General features: G+C 47.8%; 1 protein-coding gene across 3 annotated transcripts; it reads right to left on the bottom strand.

Moving 5' to 3' along the window:
• Window positions 1-587: 587 nt before the first annotated feature.
• Window positions 588-23,327, bottom strand: TAF8 (TATA-box binding protein associated factor 8). 3 transcript variants are annotated; one of them, XM_036248433.1, is made up of 9 exons: window positions 23,269-23,327; window positions 22,322-22,478; window positions 15,724-15,822; window positions 15,330-15,392; window positions 13,924-14,048; window positions 10,733-10,880; window positions 9,194-9,336; window positions 1,430-1,569; window positions 588-1,129 (listed from the first exon to the last, which is right to left on the bottom strand). In XM_036248433.1, exons 1-9 carry the CDS (start codon window positions 23,311-23,313, stop codon window positions 1,117-1,119), a joined length of 933 nt encoding a protein of 310 aa, XP_036104326.1. In that variant the 5' UTR covers window positions 23,314-23,327; the 3' UTR covers window positions 588-1,116. The 3 variants fall into 3 exon arrangements, with proteins under 3 accessions (XP_036104326.1, XP_036104327.1, XP_036104328.1); XM_036248434.1 differs by lacking the exon at window positions 588-1,129 and having other exon boundaries at window positions 1,426-1,569; XM_036248435.1 differs by lacking the exons at window positions 588-1,129; window positions 1,430-1,569 and adding an exon at window positions 7,020-7,077 and having other exon boundaries at window positions 23,269-23,318.
• Window positions 23,328-23,730: the final 403 nt, after the last annotated feature.

Here is a 23,730-nt window from a genome sequence, read left to right as displayed (position 1 = left end):
GGGTGCCAACCCTGGGAACTCCTCACTGATCCCGTGTTCACTTCCGTTCCAGGTGTCTTGGGCATTTTTCTTCCTTAGACTTGGTTTAAAAATCTCTTCTTTTGGAGGCCAGCCAAAGGGTATCAGCTTGCCCAGCATCTTCTTGAAACACTTGTTTTGCAATCTGTAGGGGACATGAAGGATGAAATCTCCCCGCAGGAGGCACAGAGGTTGAACCGACTCCGACCGGCTCCTGGAAGAACACCGTGGCCTGGCCTGCCGGCTCCTCTCGGCCTAAGGAGGAGCACGGCTCTCTGTGTGTGCCGGCTTCCAGCAGACCCCCTGGGCTTCCCAGCTTTCAGAAAACAAGGCCTATCCCTCTCTCAAGATCTCCTCCCACCCCCAAACCCTCCCCCACCTGTTGTTTAAAATCTAATTCCTCTGTAGAGGCTCTTGTCAGAGAAAACTTTTCCTGGGACGGGGCAGGACTCGGTAGTTCCCAAGCGGGACAATCATGCTCACCTCCCAGGAGAGCACCGCCTGCAGGGAGCCCTTCCGCATCGCTCCCCGCAGGAGTGTCCCCACCCTCCCGACTCCCGCCAGCCCAGAGCACGAGTGATGTGTGCGAAGGCGGCCACTCTCTATCAGCTCAACAGGGCACTTGGGGCCCAGCTAAGGAAGGAAAGGAGAATGGGGTTCTAGGATGATAAATAGGTGCTACAAATTGTTTGAGTCAATAAAAGGGGCCCAGATAGCCTGGAATGGAAACGAGGCTGAGTCCTTCTGTCAGTAAGCAAGGAAGAAAGCACAGCGCCCCCTTTCCTGCCGCCCTTCCTGGTCTTTCAGGAATCAGGTTCTGTGATAACAAATGAAGATACCAGCTGCTCCGACACCCCACAGCACGGCCTGGTTGATTAAGAAAGCCTCGTTATTACCATCATATCAGGTCTTCCTCACCCACACATCCAGTGAAAATAGAAAATCTTAATACAGAGTTTGCTATTAAAATCATGCCCGGTCACACCCCAGCAGCCTCAGCCGGACCACAGGCCACCCTCTCCACTTCCTTTGAATGGCTTTAACTCCCCCAGGAGGGTTGTGTCCGTGTCTCTGTACAAGGCGGGCTTCCTTCTCAGCTCACGAGAGGGACCTAGAAAGAAAAGGAATCCATGGAGCCTGTCTGCGGGGGGCCCCGCCTGCGCTCCTTCTACGAGGCAACAACTCCAGGGCTGCGAGGGTTGGTCCTGGAGCTGCAGAAAGCCCAACCTCTATGCAACAAGAGGTACACGAGGGAGACAAGTAAGGAGAGGAGAGGGGAGAACACTTCCTCTTACCAGAGTAGCTTCCCCCCAGATTCAGACCCACTGCTGGCCTCCATTTTCTGCCGAGAAGCAGAGAAGACCACCTTGGGTGACCAGAGAGCCTCTGTGCACCCCAGCCTCCAACTCACTTCTTCCTGCGGATCTTGGGTTTCTTCACGGGGCGCAGGTAGGGGTTATCGATGATGTTCTCTTCCCCGTTCCGGCTCCCCGACAAGGAGGGGTTCTGCTGCAGAACAGAGGTGTTTTCCTTCTCGGCTCCGGAGTCATCCTTTGAGCAAAAGCCGGAATAAAGCAAAACACCAATGGCATAAGGAAAGAGATCAAGCCCGTAGTAAGAACTATTAGCATCCCTTTCAGGGGGAACTTGAAAGCTCAGGGCCACCTTCTTTCTCGAGTGCCTACCTCTGCCTTGGACGGAACGAGGCCAGGCAGCACCGGCTATCAGAGGGAGGTGAGGCCAACAGCTCCGACGCAGTGGAGCACAGAACCCCAACCCTGAACTCCTGACACGGCGGGGACACGAGTCAGAAAGGACAGAGACCAGGGAGGGGTGGGAGATGGGGCTAAAATTCAGGTACTCAGGAAGGAAGCCCGCCTGCCTGCAGGGACACGAAGAAAACGAGACGTGAGCCCCCACACTGCAGGACTGAGACAGGGTCGGAACAATCCCTGCAGTGGGCCTCTCCTGAACCAGAGCTACTGTAAAGCATAAGAGATGCCCCCAAATCCTCGAATATCTGGTACTTGCAACATGGTACCAATGATCACACTGCGGCAGAGGCCAGAAACTCCCCGAGCCCTGAGGGTTCCCACCAAGGCAAAGCAGAGCTGCCGGCACCAACACCGGAATGTCATTCATAACCCCACTGTGGCCGGGGGTCAGGTCTTTCGCGGTTTGGTTTGAAGACAGTGATTTTGCAGAAAAGTTAGTACATTTACATTTATTCGATATGACCCCAATTAAACATTTTTAAAAATCACAATTGTGTGTAAACAGAACTTAATATGTTGAAAGTTTACAAACTGGTTCAGAAAATATGGGTGATTGATTCTCCTTTCCTTATTAAATACTCTCTTCTAGTTTCTAAGTTCTGTAAAATGAGCAGAGCAGGGGAAAGGGGGACAAAAATCACACTAAGAACTTGACCTAGAAGCTCATTCCTTAGTGACTGTAAGTGACCAGAGCTGGTGAGGCTGCGCCCCCTGGTGACAGGCCAAGGGTTCTGTCACTGAGATTCCTGTTCTGTAACTGGAGGCAAAAGCAGACCTGACCTCAATCGGGAGATTCTATTGTCAAGAGACGGCAGGGCAACGGACACTGCAATCCGACGGCACAAAATGAACGGCAGGCTCTGCACAGACGGCTGGCCCAGCAGGAGGGCAACAGGCTCAGGCTCCAGGAACCTGAAGAGACTGGATTACTTCTAGGTTCCGCTGCACACTCTCACCTGTCCCATCGACTGTTCTCCCGAAGGCCCAGTTCCGTGCAGGATCCCTGTGCTGTTCCTCTCCAAGCCCTGATCCGAGGACCACAAGTTGACTCAGAGCCCCTGCAGGCCTTCTGGGGGCTCTCCTGGAGGCGAGTGCCCAACATCAACCCAGCTCATGCCAGACACAAGGTCTGACCACCACCAGACCTGCCTTGGACATTTGGCTCCTAACCTTTCTTTCCTTTTTTTTTTTTTATCCTCACCCAAGGATATTTTTTCCAGTTTTTGTTCAGATAGAGTGGGAGGAAGAGAGAGAGAGAGAGAAACATCGATGTGAAAGGGTCACATCGAATGGCTGCCACCCGCACGACCAACCAGGGCGGGGGACAAACTGCAACCGAGGTGCATGCCCTTAGCAGGAACCGAACCCGGGTCTCTCTGGACCGCAGGCCGACACTCTAACTGCTGAGCCAAACCAGCCAGGGTGGCTCCTAACCTTTCTAAAGTTCTTTTTTTTAAATTCTCACCCACGGATATTTTTACATTTCTCTTCAGACTGGGAGGAAGAGAGAGAGTGTGAGGGAGAGAGAGCTACATCGACTGGTTGCTACCGCATGACCCCAACTGGGGCCAGGGACGAAACGCAACCAAAGTATGTGCCCTTAGCCGGAATCGAACCCGGACTCTTTGGGCTGTAGGCCGACACTCTAACCACTGAGCCAAACTGACAGGGCCCTTTCTAAAGTTCTTTACAGCTTAATTTAGTAACCATCCCCTACACACCTCTTATCATGTCTCTATGGTCAACAACTTATCGTTAGGGTTACTGAAAGTTCGCTCCAACTGTGCCTTAAGTGTTTTCTGAAACGGGAGGTGACACAGGTGCTGAAAAGCCAGCCCTGCGACCTCTGCTGGAGGCACTGAGGCTGCCTCCGTTCGGCTCACTGTCTCAGAGGGCCAGGATGTGGTCCCAGTCGTGGGACAGCAGCTTCTCTCTCGCAAGCAGAGCTTCTGGAAATGCTACTTCCTTGCCTCCCTTAGGGACAGGCAGCCTTGAGATGGAGAGGGATCGGAATAGAAAAAGGAAGTAAAGTACCAAACTGACCAAGATTTGTAAAAACCGCAGAGCAGAGGGGTCCGTCAAGAGCTCCTGGGGCCTGGGAAGGAGACTCAGGGATGCGTGCGTGCCGAGCCCCGACCCTGGGTGACTGCACCGCCCCACAGCTCCAGTGCCAGGTCCACACCGACGGCTCTCACGTGACTCTCCAGCCCTTCCCTCTCCTACCTCCAGGCTCACAGGCACGGCCACCCACATCTCCCTTGGGCGTCAGGCAGGCATCTCAAACTTAACGTGCCTACACGAATCCCGGACCCTCCCCTGCGCTCAGAAGGTTCTTCCTGCATGCTCCTGGCCACCAGTGACGGCAACGCTAGCCAAACACTCCAGTCATTCTTGCTTCTTTTCTTTCTCTGACATCCCACATCGTCTGTCAGGAAGACTTCCTGGCCTTCCCGTCAAACTACAGGCAGAATCTGACCATTGCCAGTGACCCTATGCGACCATCCTGGTAGGACCCACCAGACTTGCCCAGACACTGCAAATGCTTCCTAACTGATCTCCCTTCCATCCACGCTCTGCCTGCCCGGCTGCAGTCCCTTCTCTTCCAGCGAGCCTGGAATAAGTCCACCCAGACATGTCCCTCCCCTGCGCCACATCGCCCACCGCTCCCGTTTCACCCAGTGAAAAGCCAGTCTTCAAACCTCTTGCAAGGTCCTACCTGATGGGACCCGTCCTCTCCCTCTGCCTTCCTCAGACACACCCACTCTCACCTCTGTCCTGTTCCTCAGGGCCTCTGCATGGCTGCTTCCCTTCCAGAACATTCTTCCACAGATATCCACCTGGCTCACTCCCTCACCTCCTTCAAGTCTCTGTTAAATATCATCTCGGTTATGTCTACCCTGAGCACCCTATTTAAAACCGAATACTCTAGCCTTCACCCTGGACCTTCCCTCCCTGCCTCCAACAGCACTTTATTTTATTTTATTTATTTTTTTATCCTCACCCGAGGACATTTTTGCATTTATCTTCAGATAGAGTGGGAGGGAGGGGGGGGGAAGAGAGAGAGAAACATTGACATGAGAGAGACACATCGACTGGCTGCCACCCACACAACCGCATGGGACTGGGGGCAAACTGCAACCGAAGTACCCGCCCCTACGGGAACCGAACCCGGGACTCTCTGGTCCACAGGCCAACGCTCTAACCGCTGAGCCAAACTGGCCAGGGCTAAAACATCAGTTATTTAATGAACTGTAGCACTGTGTGTAAATGCTAAAGATCCAAAACAAGCTAAATGTCCACAGGGACTGGTTAAATTCACTTGTTGCATCCATGAAACATAATGAGCTGAGTGGGGAGGAAGACACTCCTTGTATACAGATGTGGAGTGACTGCCAAGATATACCGGTGAAGGCAAACAGCAAGGGGAAAACCATCTGTGACTTGCTGGTTGTGTTTATTTATTTATTTATTTTATCCTCACCCGAGGACACTTTTCGATATTTTGTTCAGATAGAGTGGGAGGGAGAGAGAGAGAGAACCATTGACGTGAAAGGGACACATCGAGTGGTTGCCACCCACATGACCCAACTAGGGCCGGGGACAAACTGAAACCGAGGTACATGCCCTTAGCGGGAGCCAAACCCGGGTCTCTCCAGACCGCAGGCTGACGCTCTAACCGCTGAGCCAAACCGGCCAGGGCTGCTGTTTGTGTTTAAAACAACAATAAAAAAAAAATCTGTCTCTAGAAGGACACATAACAAAGAAACTGGCGACTGGCTTCTTTGGGTGTGGAAGGGGATAACAGGAAGCACGAATGAGAGAGAAAACTGTCCCCCTACATCTTCTCATACATTCTGAATTCTGAAACAAACCATTATATCTGCCAGTCCAACAAAATAACAAGTCCAATCAAGTGTATATAAACGTGACACTACAATCCTTTTCTCAAAGCCTTTTCTTTTACTTTTGACAGGCCAGCATGTGGTTGTACAACCCAAAACAGCAGCGGGGGCAGCGATGAGGGCCGGGAGCTGCCATGTCGGGCACCTGACACGGGAGCTCATTTTACATCCAGCTCCTGCTTCCCCTTAAGGCAGGTGCTCCTACTCCCATTTGTACTCAGATGCTGGGTAATGTGTCTGGAAAGTAGCAGGTGTGGATTCAAAGCCAGGCCAGTCTGGCTCCACGGGTCAGGGCTTCCTACCCTGCCGTCTGGCTTGGCCTCTCGGTCCGGGAGAGCGCAGGCAGCTCCTGGCATTCTTTCAGCCTCATTCACTCAGCACCACGGCCTCACCTTTGTCGTGACCTGAAGTGTTAGCACATCTGCAAGCCCTTTAGCTACTCTGTACTTACAAAGGGATGGTGACACTTGCTAGAAGATTCCTCCTGTTCATAAGGTGAACCTCATCTTAGTCCATCACCCGATCACCCTGTCTCAGCCCAAATTAACCGACTCCAAATCAGAAGTGTAGTTCCGCTGCTTTATGTAAAGCCATGGGCTCCCTGCCCTAATTCTGAAAGGAACCATTCAGCATTAAAGAGATGTGTGTTCACCCGACTGGTGTGGCCCGGTGGACTGAACATCATCCCATGAACCGGGAGACCTGGGTTCGATTCCTGGTCGGGGTACATGCAAGAGGCATGCAGGAAGGGGGTGTGGAGGAGGCAGCCAATTGATGTTTCTCTCTCACATCAATGTTTCTATCTCTCCCTCTAAGAAATCAATAAAAACATATTTTTAAGAGTGGAAGAAATGTGTGTTCAAGCAAGGAGCGCTTCAGCAAAGAACAGACACAGCACTGGCGCTCTCCACCCCCTCTGGAGCTGCTGGCTGCCAACGGGCGCAGCGCACCCTAGAGAACACACGAACACTCGGTCCGCCAACGGGCGCAGCGCACCCTAGAGAACACACGAACACTCGGTCCGCCAACGGGCGCAGCGCACCCTAGAGAACACACGAACACTCGGTCCGACCTGGACCACTGAAGGCCAGGGCTATCTTAGGAACGGGGGAACATGGTAACCTGACTACAAGGGTCCTGCAAGCCTTAGAGGCTCAGACTTTCAGCAGTTCTGCGATCTCCTTTACTTTCTCCCAAGATGCAGGAACTAGACTGGGCTCCCATCCTTCCTCTGGCAAAGGACAACACTTCGATCAGAAAGAACACCCCAAGGTCCGATGAGCACGTCTCCTCACCCACCTGTGTCTCTGTACTCACACACTTTATCTCCTGTCCAGGATATGAAATGTCCAGAGCACCCCTCCATTTGGGTACTAGATGCCCTGTGACCAACCAAAAAACATCATTCCCAAATGTTTCTCTTTCCTGCACCAATTTTCCCTCTCTACCATATCATCCCCATCAGCAAAGAAACACCTGGTTTTCTTTTACCTTAAAAACCAAAACCACCTCTTTTAAATACTTCATTTTCCTTTTAGCTACCATCCCATTTCTTTCTTTCCCTTTACAGCAAACTTACTTGAGACAATTTTCTATATAAGTGCCGTCCAGTAGAACTTTGTGTGATGACATAAATGTTCATATCTGCACTGCCCAGTATGGTAGTCACGACCCACACGTGGCTATTAAAATGTGGCTAGTCCAACTAAAAAACTAAATTTTTAGTTTTATTTAATTTAAATTAACTTAAACAGCCACGTGTGGCTCATGGCTCCTGTTATTGGCAGTGCACGTCTATGCGCACCGATGCCAATTTCTCTTCTCCCATTCCTCTAACTTCACTGCAGGCCTTTGCTCTCATTCTTAGTGAACTTTCTCTTGTCGGGGTCACAAATTACATTCACACCGCCAAATCCAATGGACAAATTCTCAGTCCTTGTATCACGGAAACTAACTGGGAGCTTCTGGCACAGGTGATCACTCTTTTCTCCCTGAAACACTTTCTTCCCTTGGCCACCAGGACACCGCATCCTCCGGGTTCTCCCACCTCTCCGGCTGTGCCTTCTCCATCTCCCCATCTCAACACGGGGAGCCCAGGGCTCAGTCCTGTAGCTCTGCTCTTTTTTCTGTTCATCACTCCCTAGTAGCTCATCTAGTCTCACAGTTTTCTTTTTAGAGAGAGAGAAAGGAAGAGGGAGAGAGAGATAGAAACATCGATGAGAGAAAACATCGACTGGGTGCCTCCTGCATGCCCCCGCTGGGGGTTTGTCCCACAACCTGGGCATGTGCCCTGACCTGGAGTCGAACCAGTGATCTCAACTACTGAGCCACACCAGCTGGGCTACTCTCATGGTTTTAAATACAACTTACATGCGATGGCTCCCAGGTTTGCATCTATAGCCTTAACAGCTCCTCAAACTCCAACTCATACATCCACCTCTCTACCAGACACCACCACCGAGATGTCAAACTTACTGTGTTTACACCTGAACTCCTGGCATCCCCCTACACACACACCTGTTCCACCAACAGTCTTCCCTATCATGGCTGAAGGCAACTCCATCTTTCCCATGTTCAAGCAAAAAAACCTTGCATTTATCTTTGATTCTCTCCTCTCACATCTCACATCCACTCCATCAGTTGGCTCTACTCTGAACATAACCTAGAATTTGACCAATAATTTATCTGACCATGTGTCATTATCTTTGCTTCTACCACCATCTCTTAGATTACTGCAAGAGCCTCAGAACTGGTCTGCTTCTACTCTCACTTTCTAGTCTACTCTCAACACAGCAACCTGACTGATGCCGTTAACAAACCCACATCAGTTCCTGGCCCTCCTCTGCTCAGCATTTCCCATGGTTCCATCTGACTGAAGAAAAGCCCACGGGTTTAACATGGCCTTTAAGATCTGATCCCCCACCCAATGAGCTATGACCTCATCCCCTCCTACTCTCCCCTGTTCATGCCACTCTGGCCACCCTGATGGCCTTGCTGTTCTTCAACACAACAGCTTCCACCTCAGGGCCTTTGCATCTGCTGATCCCTCTGTGAGAAATGCTCTACTTTCAGATATGTGTCAGCTTTGCTCCTTTCGGGTCTTTACTCATATATCACCTTCTCAGTCATCCTAACTCCACACCCCCCATGCCCAGAGCTACTTCCCATCTCCTAATTTATTACTTCATACCTTAGCTTCTTGAGGGCAGGAAATGTGTCAGTTTTGTCTCCCACTAATTCCCAGCACCTGGAACTGTGTCTGGTTCTGGCAGGTGCTCATTCAGTATTTACTGAATGAATGAATGAAGCCCCAGGACAGGGACTTGCCTCTCAAGCTAGCGGTCATACCACGCTCGATCATAAGGAGCCTATCATGCAAGTCCCAGGCATAAAGGCACAGACCCGGGGTAGGTCATGTCCAATTCCCAGGGTGACAGGCTGAGGGCAGTGTGGGCTAGTTTGGGGGTTACTATGAAGCAGGAAGAAAGCAGGACCCACCGTGCTGATGTGAAGTGGGAGGTTCTCTGTGTCTGTCTGCTCGTCCTGCTCTGAGGAATCCGTCTCTTCCATTTGTTGCATCTCCAGTTCAGATGGGAGAAGAGCTGTCAGGTAGGGGATGGTGAAAGGTCTGGCAGCAATCACTGTGGGATTGGAAGAGAAGCACAATTCCACAGTCATGAAGTCCTTGCAGCCGGCCTAGGGCCTCACAACAGATCAGTGGGCAGCACCGAATGACAATAATGGCTGATACACTCTGAGCACTTACCGTGGGCCAGGCCATGTCCTATAGGCTATACAAGTACAGTCCTAATCCTCATCTCCACTGTAATAGCTAAGTACAATTAGCAACCCCATTTTACAGATGAGGAACCTGAGACACACGAGAGGTTAGTGACTTCCTCCAGCACCCAGAAAGTGGCTGAGTGGGATTTGAACTTGAGCAATGTAACTTCAGAGCCCACTTTTCCCAAGTACGACTACAATTAGACAGAACTGGGGCTGCATCCTAGTAAAGCATCAGCTTAGTGCTCTTATATCCAAGGCCAGTTAAGCCCTCTAAGCCTCATTTCTAGAGCATAGATATTGATCCCATCAGCCTGAAGGATTCGAGTCCAAATATTGGACTTAAGAACTCTCTGCATGTAAGTGTATCCACTGAACTAAGGGCACTTCAGGTAAATGAGCGTTCTCGTTCTTCCAAAATGCACTGAGGATGAGAAGAAATCGTTAATAAAATAAATAAATAAAAGGAAATCTCTATGCACGCTAGAATGTGATTATCATGTGATAGTCTAGGTTTAAAATCTACTATCTGTGTGGCCTTGGTAAGTTACTTTCTTTTTTCTTTTTAAAAAAAAATGCAAAAGAAAGGGAGAAGGAGAGGGAGAGAGAGAAACAACAACGTGAGAGCAACATCGATCAGCCACCTCCTGCACACCCCCTCCTGGAGACTGAGCCCACAACCCAGGCATGTGCCCTGTCCTGGAATCGATCGAAGTGGCAACCTCTGAGTGCAGGGGGCTACATTCAATCCACACCAGCCAGGGCTCCTTCTCCTCTCTCCTTCCTCACTTTGGGAAACCTGAGGCCTATGGAGAGGAAATGAATTAGTCACACAGCAAAATGGTAGCGCTATGATGAGAAATTAAGTGAGAAGGTACTTGTGCGAGGACATGGTAAAGAGCAAAGCCCAGCAGGCGTTCTGTAACTTCCCTGACCCCTGATGCCACTCTCTCTTCTACCACCAGGGCTGCCACTCTGCTATGTGAGTGTCTGACACCTAGGGCCCAGTCACCCTTGAGGTAACCTAAACGCAATATATGTCAAGTGGCCAATCCCAACAGAGGCCATTACTATTTGGAGTCATCAGTTAGGGAGAAGAACCTAAAGATCTGGGAAAAGGAGCCAGAAATATGAAGAACAAGATGCACCCAAGACAAGGACACAGCTTATTTGTCTCTTCCTATGGTGCTGAGATAAAGGGAAGGTGCTGGATTCTCTAACAACACAGGGTCCACAGAAGGGACAGAATCTCACATGGAAACGTGCTGACGTCATCTTTGAAGAGACTCTGGGTCTCGCCTGTCTTGGCCATAAAACGGGTGAGTGCCCGCTCCACGTCACGTCTCTGGGATGCAGCCTTCTCCCGCAGGACCTGGTAGTCGGACACAGGCTCGCGGTATGTCTAAAAAGAACAGCAAAGACAATAGAGTAATATCAACGCATCATTCTGTTCTCCTCGGGGCCCTGCTTTGCTGTTTCTATATCCTTCCACCCTTTAAATGATCCACCGCCATCATTTAGAGCAGAGATCCCCAAAGAGCAATGGAAGGGCAGAAAAAATTGATAGAACTATCATTAATATTTATTTTTCATCTGAAAAATTAAGACATGTACAAATATTTACTATATATTACCCCAGGCCTTCATTTAGCCCCCATGACGCCTGGTCTCAGGTGTAAGACGCATCCCGCAGGAAGAATGGGACTCCCCACAAAGCCCAGACAGGGACCACCGGCTCTATCAGTGTGATGTGATATCTTGCAGTACTTGAGTGGCCGCTTAAATGATTTGCGATTGTATCATCTTATTTTCTTTATTTTTGTCCTCACCTTAGGATATTTTCCCATTGATTTTCAGACAGAGTGGGAGGGAGAGAGAAAAAGAGAGAGAGAAAGAAACATTGATGTGAGAGAGACACATCAATTGGTTGCCTCCTGCATGACCCCAACCAGGGCCAGGGATCGAACTGCAACTGAGGTAACGTGCCCTTGGCCAGAATTGAACCCGCAACTCTTTGGTCCACCAAGAGTTTGTTCTAACTACTGAGCCAAACTGGCCAGGGCCATCTTGTTTTCTTAAACCAACCTTCACAATATGGACATGTCCCAAAAGACTTCCTCAAAGAAATATAGACTGAAGATGTCAATGTAAGTGCAAATGAGTAAGAAAACAGCCAGCCTGATACTCCTGCTCCTAATTGAGCTCTTTGGCAATCATGGCGTGCAGTGAAAAATGACTGAGATCTGATCTGAACAAGAAGTTGGCCCAAACATTTTAAATTGTGATGGTAGCCCTAGCAAGTTTGGCTCAGCAGTTAGAACATCAGCCTGCGGCCCAGAGGGACCCAGGTTAAATTCCCGCTAAGGGCATGTACCTCGGTTGCAGTTTGTCCCTGGCCCTGGTTGGGTCATGCCGGTGGCAGCCACTTGATGTGTCCTTTTCACATCGATGTTTCTCTCTCTCTTCCACTCTCTTCCTCCCACTCTATCTGAACAAAAAAGTGGAAAAATGTCCTCGGGTGAGGATAAAAAAAAAAAAAGCAAGACCTTACTATCATTTTTTTTTTTACTATGTTTTTACTGATTTTAGAGAGAGGGAGAGAGAGAGAAACATCAATCGGCTGCCTTCTAAACATTCCCTACTGGGGATCGAGCCTACAAATCAGGACTGTGCCCTGACTGGAAATCGAACCTGGACCTCTCCGTGCATGGGGCAATGCCCAACACAGGCACACCAGCCAGGGTCTTATCATCATTTTTAAGAGAACTGTTTGAGATTCATAAAGTTGGAAATTGAATATAAAATTTTAAACAAAATTCTTCAAATAATTGGTAAATGAGAATAAAATAAATTAGTTTTGTGATATAGTAAGGGGAGCCAATAATGCTATGTATATTTGCAATGTACTTTTTTCAACTATGAGAGCTGTTAAAGTATGAAAATAAGCTGATCTTAGAATCAGACCTCTAACTTATTATTCCACCAAGATTTCAAAAACTAAAAAGTAGAGGCCATCATCACAAGGCTCCACTGAAAAGGAACAAACAGGTTTCCTGAGCCTTCAATAAGGGTCAGATAATCTTTTAATGCCCATCATTTTAGTAGAGTATTACATTATAATGTTCATGTAAATAAGCATGAATGTTTATTGGAGTATGTACTTAATATTTTTGCTGACAGAAATAACACTATGAAAGAGTCAGAGACTGTTACGGGTTGAATTGTGTTCCCTAGTGTATGGCCATACCACCCTGAATGGGCCTGATCTCATCTGAACCATGTACCCTAAAAAAAAGAAAAATATTAAGTACTAACCCCCAGTATCTCAGAATCATCTCATTTGGAAATAGGGTCATTGCAGATGTGATCAGTTAAGAAGAGGTCATACAAGAGTAGGGTGGGACCCTGCTTCAATATGATTGATGACCTTGCAAAAAAATGGCCAGTGAAGACAGACACACAGAACATTACGTGAAGACAGAGGACTGGCCTGCTGCATATACAGGCCAAGAAATGACCTCAGAGTGCCCACAAACCACCAGAAGCTAGGAAAGGCAAGGAAGGATTCTCCTACAGGTTTCAGAGAGAGCATGGCCCTGGCAACACCTTGATTCTGGACGGGTACCCTCCAAAACTGTAAGACAATAAAAGTCTGTTGTTCTAAGCCATCTAGTTTGTGGCACTTTGTTATAGCAGCTCTAGGACACTAATACAGAGACTATAGGTCAAGGCCAGCGGCTGCACTGCAATGGTGGGTGATTATCTGTTCCTTCCCCCAGTATCCTGAGGTGTGGACAAATGTCCTAGAGGATGTGCCCCGACCACCTACAACGCACCATATTTGCACCAGCACCTGGTGTGGAGGCGAGGACAAAGGAAGTGTGTGGAAGAGCCTCTGGGGACTCTTCTGCACAGCGCACCCTTCCCAAAGGAGGGTGAAACTGCTCATCTGGCAAAGGAGAACACATCTGAACCCTGGCAGACAACTCAATTTGTCCTCATTCAGACCCAGAACTCAGAGTTACAGTAAGTTTCATTTCGTGTTATCATCAAGTATGTTTTAAATAATCTTTTCCCGATTTCAAAAACAATTTTTTCTATGGAAAATTTGGAAAACCCAGGAAAGCACACACAAAACAAGAAGAGTCACCTATGACCCACTGAGAATTACTAGGAACGTGTTATGGCATACCTTCCAGTCTCTTCTATGTGGCTAGGTACTTTAGTGTTTTGGTAGGTCAGGCAAAACTGTGCACACCGCACCCTAACTATATTTTTGTCAGCCAATTGGAGGACATCATTCTCCTTTGCCACATTGTTTATCAATAACAAAAGACATTCTGAACTCCGAGCCCACTTTGTACCAACAAACTTTTGGTCTGACAGTCAGTTGAAACTGGCTGCTTCGTATCAGTCACAGGCCCCATCACGTCCTCGACACTCACCGGAGTTTTGATGTAGGTGTGGGGGTCGGGGAACTCAGGAAAATGGCTGGGGATGTGTGGCGGGTGGGGTCGGTTCTGCCCTGCAGTGAGAGCCTTGGGGGTCACTGGCTGATTGGTCACTGGAGCTGCAACAGAGTCACAACTGGTTACTCCTCCACTCAAGGACTTGGGTCTCTATCCAAACCCTCCTTTTCTTAAAGTAAATGCTGGATCTCAATTTTCTGAAAAACAGGTACTTTGTATTTCTAGTTTAAAAGGCCTTTAGCCCTGGTCGGTTTGGCTCGGCAGTTAGAACGTCGGCCTGAGGTCCAGAGAGACCTGGGTTCGGTTCCCACTAAGGGCATATACCGCGGTTGCAGTTTGTCCCTGGCCCTGGTTGGGTGGCACAGGAGGCAGCCACTCGATGTGTCCCTTTCACGTCTATGTTTCTCTCTCTCTCTCTTTCTCCCATTCGATCTGAACAAAAAATGGAAAAATGTCCTCAGGTGAGGATAAAAAAACTAAAAAGGCCTTTAAGGTCTTAAGGACCTCAGATCACTGCCACATGCCCAGCCCTGCTAAATGACCTTGGGTGACCTTCCCATCTACAACACTCTGCCTGCATGCCTCTTAGGTAGGTGAGTGGGTGACAACATCCACTTCACAAAAGAGCATGCTGAGGCTGCTGAGGAACTAAGAAGCTGGGTGGGCTGCGAACCCTCTTTTCGTAGAACCCAGATAACAAAGACATACACTACGCCAGGGTAAGTAAGCGTGGGACTGAAAATGGCACCTTCCACTGCTACTTGAGAGGGAAGCTCTTCAAAAGATACCAGCTAGAAAAAAATGATGAAAAAAGATCTGGTGAATTTTCCCCAGGTCCCACCAGCCCACACAAGTTACTCCCGACTCAGTTTATGGCACTGTTTCTATCTAGGGCATAGGTCAGCAAACATTTTGGGTAAAGAGACAGAGACTAAATATTTTAAGTTTTGCAAGCCATACAGTCTGTCACAACTGTTCAGTTCTACCGTTATAGCACAAAAGCAAAGTACACATGGCTGTGTTTCAATAAAACTTTATTTACAAAAACAGGTGGTGGACCACATTAGGCCTATAGACCATAGTTTACTGACCCTTGATCTAAGGAAGAACTAGAGCTTTAGCATTTTCAAGCAGCATTAACTGCCCCTTTGGGGCCAAAGCACAAGAACCACAGCAACATCGCAGAGACAGTTTTTCTTTCTCATGACTGAACTTCACAACCTACTCCTGTTAGCCCAAAGATGATATTATAGCCCCAAATAATGGAAGGGAGCCTGCAACGGGGAAGTAGCTAAACAAACTAATCCCTCCTCTATTTAATCAATTCATTCCACAAGCATTAATTGAGCACTTACTGAGAACCTCAGTTCAAAGTCACTTACGGGCAGTGATGACCATCCTCTGAGACCGTTTTGCATAAGCTGGGAGAGTGTCCACATTGAAACCTAAGAAACAGGAAAACAAAGTCACTGCCCAGACCACTGGGTATTGAACATAGAAGGGAGAATAATACTGTGTTGAAATAGCTTAAACTCCCAATTTAAGCTTTTTGCTGCCACTGAGAAGAAGCTCCAGCAGAATCCCTCAACAGGGATTCAGGAGGTCTCTTCAATGGGTTCAGAGAAACCCTCTATTGATAACCCTCTTAAGCTGAAAAGCAGACCAGAAACCATGAGGGAATTCAAAAACACTCGGCAGATGTGGCTGACTCGTGGGTCTCATCTCTCTCCTATAACTCCATCTCGGCTGCACTGAGGAACTGGACACTGTACTCACCCATCTCAACAAGTGTGACCACGATATCTGACAGCGTGGGCTGCGTTCTGGCTGTGTGCTCACAGTAAGACTTGGCACTCCTCCCAATTTCTGAAATGTCTGGGAAAGAATCAAAGGCATAAAGTCTTATTCTCAGTACCCAAAAACTTAAGCATAGAATTAACATATGAGCCAGCAATTCGACTCCAGGGTATACATCCAAACACACTGAAAGCAGGAACGTAAACAGATACCTGTACACCAGTGTTCATGGCAGCATCATTCATAATAGCCTAAAGGTGGAAACAACCCAACTGTCATCAACAGATGAATGAATGAACAAAATGTGGTCTATCCATACAACAGAGTAGTATTTAGCCATCAGGAAGGAATGAAGTAGCCCTGGCCAATTGAACGTGGACCTGTGCACCAAAAGGTTGCCAGTTCAATGCCTGGTCAGGACACATACCTGGGTTTTGGGTTTGATCCCCTGTTGGGGTGTTCAATGGAGGCAGCCTATTGATGTTTCTCTCACACATCGATGTTTCTCTCACTCTTCCTCTCTCTCTAATAAAACATTAAAAATTAATAATTTTAGCCCTGGCCGGTTTGGCTCAGCGGTTAAGCGTCGGCCTGGGGTCCGGAGAGACATGGGTTCGGTTCCCGCTAAGGGTGCATACCTTGGTTGCAGTTTGTCCCTGACCCTGGTTGGGTCATGTGGGGGGCAACCACTCAATGTGTCCCTTTCACGTTGATGTTTCTCTCTCTCTCCCCCTCCCACTCTATCTGAACAAAAATTGAAAAATGTCCTCAGGTGAGGATGAAAAAAAAATTAATAATTTTAAAAAGAAAGGAATGAAGTACTGATCCATGCTACAACATAGACAAACTTTGAAAACATTATTCTAAGTGAAATCAGCCATAATAAAAAAGTAAAATGTTTTAAGATTCTACTGATGGGGCGGAAAAAAAAAATTCAGAGTCAAAAAGTAGATTAGAGGTTACCAGGGGCTGCAGGGAAAGGGAAATAGGGAGTTATTGTTTGTGGGTATAAAGTTTCTGTTTGGAATAAAGAAAAAGTTCTGGAAATGGATAGTGTCAATGGTTGTATAACATTGTGAATATATTTAATGCCACCGAATGTAACCGAATTATACATGTAAAAATGGTTAAAACTGGGCCCTGGCTGGATTGGCTCAGCAGTTAGAGCAACAGCCCGTGGACTGAAGGGTCTTGGGTTCAATTCCCGGTCAAGGGCACATACTTGGGTTGCAGGTTCTATTCCTGGTGCCAGTCAGGGTCATTCAAGAGAAAACCAATCAATGTGTCTCTCTCACTTCAATGTTTCTCTCTCTCTCTCTCTCTCTCTCTCTCCCCCTCCCTCCCTCCCTCCCTCCCACTCTCTAAAAAATCAATGGAAGAATGTCCTCGGGTTGGACTAACAACAAAAAAGAGTCACGCTAAAGTCCTTCAGGGAAAAGCAGAAGGTATGAAGCTGGACTCCATTAATGGGCTTCAGAAGTGGATGGAAGGTTCCATGAAAACTAAAATTGGCCCTGGCTGGTTTGGCTCAGCGGTTAGAGCGTTGGTCTGTGGACCGGAGAGTCCCGGGTTCAGTTTCCGCTAAAGGCATGAACCTTGGTTGCGGTTTGTCCCTGGCCCCAGTTGGGGTTGTGTGGGTGGCAACCAGTTGATGTGTCTCTCTCACATCGATGTCTCCCCCCCCTCCCCCGCTCTATCTGAAGATAAATGCAAAAAAGTCCTCGGGCGAGGATAAAAAAACAAAACTAAAATTGTGCTCAATTTTACACACACACTAAGAACCCTTTTCTTGGAATGGGTCCACAGAATTCATCAGATGTAAAAGGGATCCAAAAAGGCATGAAACCGAAAAAGCTGTGTGGACTTCCGGTCAAGATGGGGGTAGGTAACTGCGGTATCACGTCCTCCCACAACTACATCAAAGTTACAACTAAACTACAGAACAACCATCATTCAAAACCGCCTGAAATCAAGCTGAATGGAAGTCCTATAACTACGGAATTAAAGCAGCAGCCACATGGAGACTGGTAGGAGGGGCAGAGGCAGATGGGCTGGTGTGGCAGATAAAAATCAGGAGGACACCTCAGCTGGGAAGGTCCCTGTCCCACATCAGACACCCCGCTCAGGGTTCCAGTGCCAGGAAGAGAAGTCCCCATAACTTCTGTCTGGAAAAACCAGTGGGAACTGAGGCTCAGGGAGGCTGACGTGGCTGGAGCCCCAGGCAGCTCCTTAAAGGGCCAGTGCACAGACTTATCGAACTCTCTCCCTCTAAGCTTGGAGGGGAGGCAGCTCGAGGGGCGCCAGGGACATACAGGAAAGAACTGAGCTGTTTGGCATTGGAGCGAGGGCTGGAGAGGGTGCTTTCTCCGGGACAAACGTGCTGTCAGAGGCCTTTGTTCCTTGGGTGAGCCTTTCCCTGGGGTGGCAGACAGAAGCCATATCTGGGACTCTAGCAACTTGGCACACACTGGTTGCCCCTCCCTGGTGATTCCCTGAGGCCCCGCCCCACCCCACCCAACTTTCAGGCCCACCCAAGCTGTTGCCACTTGCTTAACCATAGGATTGGCCTGTCTTGGATCCTGCTTCAGGTTTTCCTAAATTCAAACAAGCAGCATCTGGTCTCAGCTAGCCCCATACCTCTCGTTAAGTGATACACAGAAACAAACACAGGGAAGCAGCCAAAATGAGGAGACAAAGAAACAGGTCCCAAATGAAAGAACAGAACAAAACTCCAAGAAAAGAACTAAGCGAAATGGAGATAAGCAACTTAACAGATGCTGAGTTCAAAACACTGGTTATAAGGATACTCAATGAACTTAGTGAGGGCCTCAAGAGCATAAAAAAGGACCAGTCAGAAATGATGGATGCACAGTCAGAAATGAAGGAGGCACTAACTGAAATAAAGAATAATTTACACAGATTCAATAGTAGAGTATATAAATCCAAGAAGCAAACCATCAATTTGGAATATAAGAAAGCAAAAAATGCCCAATCAGAACAGCAAAAAGAAAAAAGAATAAAAAAAGATGAGGATAGTGTAAGGAGACTCTGGGACAACTTTAAGTGTGCTAACACTCGCATCTTGGGGGTGCCAGAAGAGAGAGAACAAGAAATTGAAAACCTGATTGAAACAATAATGGCAGAAAACTTTCCTAACTTGGTGAAGGAAAGAGACATACAAGTCCAGGAAGCGCACAGTCCCAAACAAGATGAACCCCGAGAGGCCCGCACCAAGATACATCATCATAAAAATACAAAAGGTTCGCCCTGGCCAGTTTGGCTCAGCGGTTAGAGCGTCAGCCTGCGGTCCGGAGAGACCAGGGTTCGGTTCCCACTAAGGGCACGTACTTCGGTTGCAGTTTGTCCCCGGCCCTGGTTGGTCGTGCAGGTGGCAGCCACTCGATGTGTCCCTTCACATCGATGTTTCTCTCTCTCTCTCCCTTCCTCTCTCTCCCTCCCACTCTATCTGTACAAAAAATGGAAAAATATCCTCGGGTGAGGATTAAAAAAAAAATACAAAAGGTTCAAGACAAAGAGAGAATCTTAAAAGCAGCAAGAGAAAAGCAGTTAGTTACCTACAAGGGAGTTCTGAACATAAGGCTTCCAGCTGATTTCTCAAAAGAAACTTTGCAGGCCAGAAGGGAGTGGCAAGAAATATTAAGAGTGATGAAAAGCAAGAACCTACAACCAAGATTACTCTATCCTGCAAAGCTGTCATTTAGAATTGATGGCCATATAAAGAGTTTCCCAGACAAGAAAAAGTTAAAGGAGTTCATCACTACCAAACCGTTATTATATGAAATGATGAAGGGTCTTTTTGAAGAAAAAGATAAAATATACGAGCAAACAAAATGGCAATGAATACATATCTATTTACAATTGAATCTACAAACAAAATGAACAGGCAGAACAGAAACATTCTCGTAGATACAGAGAACATTTTGTTGGTTGCCAGATGGGAGGGGGGTTGGGGGAATGGGTGAAAAAGGTGCAGGGATTAAGAAGTACAAATTCATTGCTAGACTGACAAACCACAAAGGGAAAGGGGTTGGGGGGTGGGAAGAAATAAACCAAAGAACTGATATGCATAACCAATGGACACAGACAATAGTGTGGGAAAAGGCGGGAGGGGGGCGGGAGTGGGGAGGAGGGGGTCAATGGGGGAAAAATGAGGAACATCTGTAATACATTCAACAATAAAGTTTTTTTTTATCCTCACTTGAGGACATTTTTCCATTTTTTGTTCAGATAGAGTGGGAGGGAGAGAGAGAGAGAGAGAAACATCGATGTGAAAGGGACACATCGAGTGGCTCCCACCTGCACGACCCAACCAGGGCCAGGGACAAACTGCAACCGAGGTACGTGCCCTTAGTGGGAACCGAACCTGGGTCTCTCTGAACTGCAGGCTGACACTCTAACCGCTGAGCCAAACCGGCCAGGGCAACAATAAAGATTTTTTAAAAAAGGTATGCAACCCCTGCTCAGGAGGACTAATAGTTCAGAAGTTAAAAGCAAACAGTGCTTGACAGGGAAGGGTGTCTAACTGAAAGCATATAGCCAGCTCGCCATGCTCCCCTGAGCAAGCCACTAATACTAGCCTCCACACATGAAAATGGTGGGCAGCATCTGTTTACTGGGGCAAAATCTAATGAGAACTATTAGTCTTGGAATCCCTGGGTGATCCTAGAAACTTTTCCAAAGCCCACAGGTCAAAACTGTTTCCATAATCAAATTAGGACATTCTTTGACTTTTTTACTCATTCTCTCATGTAGTTTTCCAGAGGCTATATGACCTGTGATGACATCAAGGCTCTGACAGATAAAGGAGCATATGCTTGTTCATTCTTATGTTTTAAAATTTTGTTTTACTCTCTAATGTGGCAGTGTGTGTGTGTGTGTGTGTGTGTACATCCATCCATCCCATGTATACACAACCCCACAAATCCACAGGATCCTCAATATTTAAGAGTCCACAGGGGTTCTAAAACCAAAAAAATCTGAGATCACAGCTTTAGGAAAACATTTGGTATGTAAAAGTCCAAATATCAGAGAGCCACCTCTCCCTAGATCTTGCCCTACCTGGGGCAGCCCACATCCAGTGACTGACCATGACCAATGTATAAAGGCAGGGCCTTTTCCGCTTGATGTCGGATACCTGATGGACAATTACTACCCTAGAACTCCCCACTGAGGTGGCCAATTTTTTCCCATAAATATGTTTTTATTGATTATTAGAAAGAGAGGAAGGGAGAGGGAGAGAGAGAGAAAAACACTGATCAGCTGCCTACTTGCACATACCCCAACAGGGAATGAACCGGAAACCTAGGTATGTGCCCTGACAGGGAATTGAACTGGCAACCTTTTGGTGCGTGGGACAACGTTCAACCAACTGAGCCACACCAGCCAGGGCTAAGTTGGCCAATTTTTTGTTTGACCTGCACTGCAGTTCAACTTCTCCCTCTGTCTAAATCTTTCTCTCACTTCCATTCATAGGTGTTGATACCCCCAAAACACCTTAAATACCCCATCCCTCATCCCATCTCACCCTCCAAAAAGGGCCAAACAGGGAAATACACTGTATATGCAAAAAAGCCGATATGAGAGAATTCCAGGGTCCTAAACCTCAAGACATTTCCTTTTAAAAGTGTTTTTTTCCCATTCTATGAAACTTACCTTTGCCCGGCTGGTGTGGCTCAGTGGTTGAGCATCAACCCATGCACCAAGAGGTCACCAGTTTGATTCCCGGTCAGGGCACATGCCCAGATTGTGGGCTTTATTCCCATTGGGGGTTACGCAGGAGGCGGCCAATCGATGTTCTCTCTCATTGATGTTTTTCTCTCTCCCTCTACCTTCCTCTCTCTCTCTCTAATATCAATAAAGAAACACACACAGACACACACACACACACACAAAAACTTACCTTTACTCTTTGTATCTTTGTACATAATACAGAATCTGATCACATCATGTGTTGGCACCTATTTCGTAGGAATTAATCCTAACTCTCCAGCAAAACTGTAAGTTATTTGATTATAGAACACAAACAGCACTAAAAGTACCTATAACTCATCAAGAGCTTACAATGTTCCCAGTATTGAATGATTTATGTATACATCTCACTTATACTCACAATTCCACGAGGTCTAAATTACTATTCTATTTCGCAAATGAGGAAATTAAGAGTCAGGAGGTCTAGCAATTTGCTCCAGCTATTAAGTTGCAGAGCAATGACTTACACCCAGGTCTAACTGATTCTAAAGCCTGTAAATCACTTTGGTATGTTCTTTTATTTTTTGAGGGAGGGGGAGGGGGAGGGACATCAATGTGAAAGCAGAACTCCATCTGCTGCCTCCTGCACACCCCCCTACTGGGGAGTAAACTGAAAACCCAGGCATGTGCCCTGAGTAGGAATTGAACCAGCAACCTTTCAGTGCAGCCACTGACACCCAGCCAACTGAGCCACACTGGCTAGGACTGTTTTTCTTTTTCTTAAATCTTCTCTAACACTATCACAATGCAGGACACAGCACAGATGTTTACTTGACTTGAAGAAGGCCTATTGTTTCCTGATACTTACAGCTCTGTAGCATCTCTGTCAATGTTTCCACAGATGCTTTCTCAGCACTCTCAAACCCTGCCTCTGTCAGCAAGGAGCTCACAACCACTTGCAGGGTTCGCCTCCGGGCCAGATGGTAGTTATCAGCAGGGTTAGTGGATTGTTTACTTCCTGACCTCTGTGAATCAGCAGCCCAGAAAGAGAGGAGAGTTTCATCCAATAAATAAGGATGCAATCACATACTTCACACATTGTCAATGGCAAGCAAACATTCTTTTGCTAGTACTTACTTATCAGTGCTTAATAAAACATGATAGCCCTTGATGTTCAGACTTACAGATCTTAGCCGAATAAATAATAATTGAGCACCCAAGGGGATCTAAACACGGAGACAACCTTTCTGCTTCCCTAAAACTTAAAATTCTAATAACACAAATGGTTGTTTCTTACTTTCTATTTTAGCAGCTTATCAGGATATACAGCTGAAGAAACACACATGATGAGACTGAATTTATGTCTCTCTCAGGAAAAAAAAATGATCTCTCTTGTTCTTCCCATCTGTATACCATTTCACTAACAAGGGAAATTAAAACAATAACACATGATGCTGAGGAGAGGAGGGCAAAGGCTAACAGCACCGGACAGTATAGGAAAGCTAAATATTTTGAAACAGGAATCCCTCCCAACTTTGGCTAGCCAATAAGAGGCGAAAACGGCCTCTTCGGACCAATCAGGAGGTGTTCCGGGTTCCCAACCCCAAAACGAGCCAATCAGCACACAGGTCCGCCAACTCAGGAGGCCGCCGCCAAGTCCCAAAGAGGGGGGGCACGTACGGCCTGAAAGACCCTCTGCCATACGGAACTCATGGTGGGGCTGGATGTATTGGTATGAGCTTGTTGCCCAGGCTAGGGGAAAGTTACAGAATGCCCAGACTCTCTCAGCTTCGACCCCGCGCCTCCCGCCCTTACCGTTCCGGAGCTGCTGGCCCCGGCAGTAGCCATCGTGTCGGCCATCTTGCTCTGGCGTAACGTGCGCGAGCGCAGGGCAGGATGGGATTTGTAGTCGCCGGGCGGGGAGGGATGGCGAGGGGGCGGGGCGGCGCGCGCCCCTCTGGGTTTTCTGAAACCCGACTGAGCGAGGGCTGCTTCTGGGGATCCGGCTCACGTGACCTCCAGGGAGCGACGGGTTGATGGTGCCCCCGCGAGCCTCAAAATTGGCCCGGAAAATGCGCCCTCGGTTTCACCCCTCTTTCCACATGAAATCGTTTCTCATCAAGAGCACACCCCTGGAACGCCCCAAACAGGACTGTTAGCAACACCTGGCTGGGTCCCTCCCGGTGCCAAGGACTCACTGTTGGCGGGAGGGGCCAGGGAAGCTGTGTTGTTAAGCTCTCCTAGAGAGGTGATCCTCCTAGAGCGGGACATTTTGGG

Source organism: Molossus molossus, unplaced genomic scaffold, assembly GCF_014108415.1.
Source record: "Molossus molossus isolate mMolMol1 unplaced genomic scaffold, mMolMol1.p scaffold_m16_p_8, whole genome shotgun sequence".
Lineage (NCBI taxonomy): Eukaryota > Metazoa > Chordata > Mammalia > Chiroptera > Molossidae > Molossus > Molossus molossus.
Note: the sequence above shows the minus strand (reverse complement) of the source record. Positions and strands in the feature narration are given on the sequence as shown.

What these genes read in the sequence shown, in the direction of transcription:
- TAF8 (XM_036248433.1), bottom strand. Translation starts at nt 23,313, where the DNA reads ATGGCCGACACGATGGCTACTGCCGGGGCCAGCAGCTCCGGAACG. An exon ending in GACAGAGATGCTACAGAGCT is followed by an intron (nt 15,823 to 22,321) that starts GTAAGTATCAGG and finishes ATTCTTTCCCAG; the next exon opens with ACATTTCAGAAATTGGGAGG. An exon ending in TGACGTCAGCACGTTTCCAT is followed by an intron (nt 9,337 to 10,732) that starts GTGAGATTCTGT and finishes CCAATCCCACAG; the next exon opens with TGATTGCTGCCAGACCTTTC.